A 6,165-nucleotide genomic window follows, 5' to 3' on the forward strand; every position below is an offset into this window, starting at 1 on the left:
TGGTTTTTTTAGCCCCCCCAATCAGTAAAGAAAAATAACAGCAGTACAGTACTGGAATAAAATTCAGAATAACCTTGGTGTGGGGGGAAGCTTGACATTATGCAGAAATACTATTTTAGGCATTTAAGATATGAACAGCTTCCCCAAAACACAACATTTTTCAGTTTGTCTGTTATTCCGCAAAGCCTTGGATGGTAGGTAGAAGAACTTAAATTATACAGAAAATTATCAAGGAAGAGGAACAGCAATATCGGTACGTCTCCCATAGAATTGCAAAGAGCCTCCTTAGAGACAAAAAGGATGCCAGGAAATCGATCCTGACCTTTCCAAGACATTAACAATGACAGCCCAGGGTCCAATCTAACTCATTAAAAAGTCAATGGAAAGTTTTCTATTAATTTCATTGGAAGTGATTGCAGAAATACCAGATTGCACCAGGTAGTTCCATTTGTATCCTCGTTTTAAGACACTTGACTATTTTACATGAACTTCTCGAAAAGTGCCAAGACAAGAGAATACAGTTTGTTCAGAGCACTACACATTAAAGAAAAAAGCCTTTGCCTTTCCTGTAATCAATTTTGCAATATTTTATCCTCTTTTTGAATATGAAAGAAAAAGAATGCCTGTAGTTAAGGTTTCCTTTCACCATGTTTAAATGAAAACTCTATTGCCATAGTAAGCAAAGTCTTTATAGACAGCACTTATTAGAAAAACATCGTTTAAACTCTCATACTTAATTCAAAGCTGTCCTTAGTCAGCTTAAAAGCCATAATAAATGCTCATGCTACACAGACGGTTGTTTATCTACTGCGTTCAATCAATAGGAAAAAAAGATCAAAGAGAGGAGCAGTGTTTAAAACCAGCCCATAGCCTTTGATCAATAGCAGCAACACATCCTGTTGCTATTCCCAAATTTTGCCTTCATTATCGATTCCAGCTGACATCTCTGTATAATTACTAGACCAGGATGGCAGAACACATTAAAAAAAAAAAAAGTTCCTCTGCACTGAAACTGAGGATCTCATTATTATTCCAGATTTTAAATGTTGTGGAGAAACTAGAACTACCACCCGCTGGCCACGGGGTGTGAGGAATTACACTTCCCTCTTGTGGGGACAGTTTCTGCCACCGTATTCGAAACTAGACCTTGATTCCTGTGACCCGGTGACACTTTAGTTGCACCTACTTCCTTCAGTTCCCTTGACAGGTCACTCAGAAGGGCAACCACAAGTACAGCTTCCAAGCAAGAGGAGCCCAGTCTCTGGCAGGGACATGACATCACAAGCGTGGATTAAAGCTTAGCTCATTTTCCTAGAAGCTCCTACCTCTTCATCTTTCAGTGCATGGCTCTTACTAATTTTGCACGCTACCATTAAAGGAACTTTAAAAGTTTCTAGTGCCCTCACACCTCTTGCAACGAGCATGGCTAAACTTAAGCATGCGCCAGGCACACCGAGAGCCCTCAAGAAGCTTAAAGACATTCTTTCACTTGTCTCCTGGGGTTGCTTGGACTACTGAGAGGGTTAAATCTACCCCTGGTGCAACTCCAGTGAAACCAATGGACTTGGACCACAAATGAACCTGTCTTTAGGAGGATGGCTGTTGCAACCAGTGGCCAGAGCTTTCCAGGAGCTGGGCAATTTACTGCACCAAGGGGTTCCGTTGAAACAAGCCGTCCCAGCTGCTGTTTTGTTGCCTAGAGGATACAAATGGATGGCTACGAGTATAATTAGAGCACAGAGAGGAAGGAAGTAAAAAAGAAAAAGCTTCCTACTTAAGGCAGTGATTATCATTCCATCGCAGGATTTAAAACTACTTAGTTTTGAGTCCATGTTACTATACTTGCACCCATCAAAGAAAACACTCACCTGCCTAAAAGCAAAGCAAGTGACGGCGCGTGAGCATTATACAACAACTTGAAAACTTAGTAGAAAACTATTACTGCTAATCAGACCTAATCTTTTACTGACAATAGGGAACTACCTTTCAGGTCCATCTTGCAGAAGTCAAGGAAAGCATGGCTGCTTCAAAGAAGTAGAAAAGGAATTCAGTTCTCAGCAATGCATTGAAATTAAACCTCTTTGCTGAGGCTGTACAAAGCTTTCCTGCTGCCATCCTCTACCTAGATCCATTTTTCTAACACCTGATGGGGATGGTCATCCTTGTTTTCCTCCTTTTTCTTTAAAGGATTATAACAGACTTGTCAAGCCACATGCCTGGGTAACATTCAGGCATGCAGATGACTTATTTTTTCAGTTCTCACAGTTCTGCTTTTTACCAGCTTTTTACAGCTTCTAATGTGTTCTTTTTTGTTTTACACCATATTGGAGTACATATAACATCAAACATAGACCAAGGAATAACATTTTGACCTATGCGAAAGGTCACAGCGGTATTGATCTGAGTGGATTGAACAAGTTTCAGAAACTGAGAATATGTCTTCAGGAGTTATGTTGTACTTAAAGAAACAGATCCTGCAATTCTTCACAAAAACCCTTATCCCTAGGAAATCCAAGGGTTTCAGCACTACACTAATTGACTCATCATGATCAAGAGCCTACCAGTCCATGAAAGGAGTGGCAAGAAACAAATAAATATAAAATAATTATTCTGAATCAAGATGTTCCTGATGCATTTGATGAGCCACTTATGGGACCAACTGCATGTTTTGCTTTCCTCCTTTCCTATTCATAAGTCTCGTAGCACACTTACAAAATATCAGTTATAAACTGCATCGTACCGCGATAAGCAAAAGGGGTGGGGTGGGGAGGAAGGAAAGGAGTAGAAATGTAATCCACAGTAAGTAAACCACTGTTAGTTCACTAGAAGAAGTAGTTACAACTTCAGAATCTCTCACTGATCAGCAAAATGGATACGGGAATCTGAAGCCATATCAGATGTTTCTGATAAAGACGAGGAACCAATGCAAGCATGACTAATTCCTGATTTTTACTTTAACCCTGAAATGTTCTCTATTCTTCTAAAATCCCTTACCCATAGATTTATGATTTTAAGAGCACCAGAATGGAAAGCAGCATGCCACAAAAAAACAGTGCTTCCACCCACACTCCTGCTTGCAGAGAACCACCCCACTTGGCTCTTTTCGGCTCACATTACTGTAGAGGAGATGAGACTGAATTTCAAGCCAGCAGAATTACAGGATGCTGACAACTCATTTGCAGGCAAACAACAACTGAGCTACTGATTTCTTCTGGCTGATTTGCAGCAGCACAGAGGAAGATTAAAAATAAATAATAAAAAAAAAAAAAAGCAGAAGTTCAATATGAGCAATATACTGAAAAAGAAAACCATTTTCCCATTATAAATAGGCAGTTGCTATATTCCTCTGTCCATTGTTCCAGATGCAGTTATCCTGGCATAAAAAACTAATGCAGAAAAATTTAGCTCTTTAATTTAAATCTGGATGTCTCATTTATATCTTTGCAGAACCATAGGCCCCAGTCCTCCAGGCACTTTTCCAAATTGAAGGAAACTATACTACCCTGTAAACACACCCCTGATTAGGATCTTTAGCCTTGATATTATAATAGCTTTTAATAGATTCAGATGGGTCAAGCCCTATTGTGCTGAGCAAACAAAACTCTTCATGTAAATTCTTTTTACATCTGAAATGGAATAAATGTTGAATTCACAAAAAATCTGCAAATATCATGACTGATGACTAAACAGCAGCCCTGTAATTATGCACACTGCTGCAAGAGCTTTTTTATTCTTGACTATGCAGAATCTTTCTGTTCTATGTTAACACATAGGGCTTTTTAAATATATGTAAAATTAGATAAACCATGTAAAAATGCTTTTATGACTCTAGGATTTTGGAAACACAAATAAAACAAGAATACTAGACAGCACTTCACACAAGGAAATGGCTCACTAAGAATGAACCTACTGAAGAAACTGCCTTCTGTCCTCCCACTTGCAAAGAAAGAAAAAAAAAAAAAAGAACATCTGGCTTGTAACCACCACAGATCTCATGACTAACTTCCCATTTCAGCTTTAAAAGAGAGTTGAGATACCCTGGAGATGGGTGCCCCAAAAAATCTGCATTGAGAAGTAACGGAGAACTGATGTCTACAAAATAGGGATCCAACACAGGGCTCCTTCGGAAGGATGGAAGTTTTCCCATCAGTTTAGAGAAAGCCAGGACTCAATCCAGGGTATTTCAATTTGTATACATTTTTACACTTTAAAAATGTCTGTCTCTCTAAAGCATTTCTCACAATAACCAAGATTCATTGAGACATGACCTACAGGCAGAGGTCTCATTAAAACTGACTGGGTTTACCATTCATTAGTCTTACCTATTGGAAGAAGAGAGATCATGCCCTAGCAACCTGGATGGTACTAATACCAAGTGCTCAAAGAAAGCAGCTAAAGCAGATATTATTTCAACAGTAATATGAGAAACATTTGGAAGTGACAAGTCTTTATCCGCTCCTCTAAGCAAGAAACTGATTCCATGGCTCACGTGGCTTCCACCAAACTCTGCAAGACACCCCTGCACCTCACAGCGGGAATGCATCTGCCCCTCACAGCCTGTTTGTGCTGGGGCTCTCCAAAAGCTGACCTGCTGACCACCCTAATGGCAAAAGCACCACCAGCATTTGGCAGCTCAGCCCTTCCTCTGAGGATCCTTGGTTGAGAGAAAAAGAGCACGATCCATAAAGTTGATTTAGCATAACCCCCAGGCAGCCTCTTGTGGCGTCGCTTCTTCATCAGGCATACAGTTGGAATTACAAAGCTGCTCACACCAATGAAAACCTGGGTTCCAGGCAGAAGGCAATACTGGAGCCTACCAGCAAGCTGTTTTGAAGCTTTCTCAAGACAGGTTAGCATCAAGAGGTGCAGTAAGTGCACGCAGCAGAAACAACTGTGGTCAAATTTGGCTCACTAATGATCTTCTCAGTGCACCTTCCAGTGAGATAAAGCTGCCTTGTGTCATCTTTCAGACACAGAGAGGGGAGAGGAAAAAAAAAACAAAAAAAAAACCACACAACCCTCAATCGAAGATACCGAACAAGTGTACAGTCAAAAAGCTGTGCTACTTTCCTGGAAGAGGATCTGCTCAGAGAGGAAGCTGGCTGCTCCTGATTATTAAGAGAAGAAACAATTCCTGGCTGCCCGTCATGCCACCAGACAAACTTCTTAGCTAGTTCATTACTAATTGTAAAATAACACAGGAGCCAGTTTATGCTCAAGCTAAATTCTCCTCTTTGTTACACTGATTTGACTCCTGCCAGCGCTACAGCAGAGAGGAAGGAGAGGTCCTTGCCCAGTGCAGAGCTTCCAATGTTGGAGTAATTAAGATGTACAGATGAAAACATTTGAATCAATATGAAGTTGCCAAAAAAGGAGAAAACTGTCCTTTATCATCAATGCCTTTGATGTTTTAAATACCGAAAAAAGGTACTCAAAATCTCTGCAACTGGCCAGGCAAATCTGAGGTAGAAAGACATGGTTTAAACTTTAGGGGAAGAAAAATAATCAATGAATCTTACCAAAAATGCAAATGCAGACAGACCTTTCATTCTAGTATCTCTGTAAAGCGCAGCTGGTTTTGACTTGGCAGTTCAGCTTCTGTGCATTAAAATAGCCGTTCTTTCCACTGTCAGAATTGGCCACACTTTACTTTCTGATTTACAGCTGAATCCCCCTGGCCCACTCCCATTATCCTCAGCAGGACTATGATGGAATTTGAAAATTCACAGCAGCGTAATCACATCGCAGTGCTGCTAGATAGTTTGCATTTTGTTACCTACCATCAAACAAGTCGCTAGGCCTGCACCGTAAAGTATCACTGGGCTTTTGCAGAAACGTATGCTCAGCTCTGGTCAAGCCTAGTATCTAGGAGAAACGTCACTCCTCGGGCAAGGTCTGGCATGCAGCTCTGAGATATCCAACCTGCATCTTCAATGCTTTCAGAGATGCCGATCCTTAACCCAAAGGTATGTGATGTGGTAAGGCTGAGTACAGGATTACGGCTGTCTTTTAAATTCCAATGGAGGTAAAAAAGAAACGAGCCAAACAAAATAAAGCTTTGCAATTTGCAGCCTACTTTAGTCCTCCATGCCCGCCATTAACATTTTAATCATTACTCAGATGATCAGATGCAGGCAGCATTGCAATACTTTCCATGTCTTACTA

The 6,165-nt window shown here is 40.5% G+C and overlaps 1 protein-coding gene across 1 annotated transcript in view; it reads right to left on the bottom strand.

The window, feature by feature from the left end:
• Positions 1 to 1,424, bottom strand: part of RAB31 (RAB31, member RAS oncogene family) — a 38,283-nt gene extending 36,859 nt beyond the window's left edge. Inside the window, exon 1 of the mRNA XM_009889094.1 lies at positions 1,326 to 1,424. Coding sequence (XP_009887396.1) covers positions 1,326 to 1,424 — 99 coding nt within the window. The remainder of the gene's footprint in view (positions 1 to 1,325) is intronic.
• Positions 1,425 to 6,165: the final 4,741 nt, after the last annotated feature.

This window comes from Charadrius vociferus, unplaced genomic scaffold (genome assembly GCF_000708025.1).
Source record: "Charadrius vociferus isolate BGI_N301 unplaced genomic scaffold, ASM70802v2 scaffold65, whole genome shotgun sequence".
Classification (NCBI taxonomy): Eukaryota; Metazoa; Chordata; class Aves; order Charadriiformes; family Charadriidae; genus Charadrius; species Charadrius vociferus.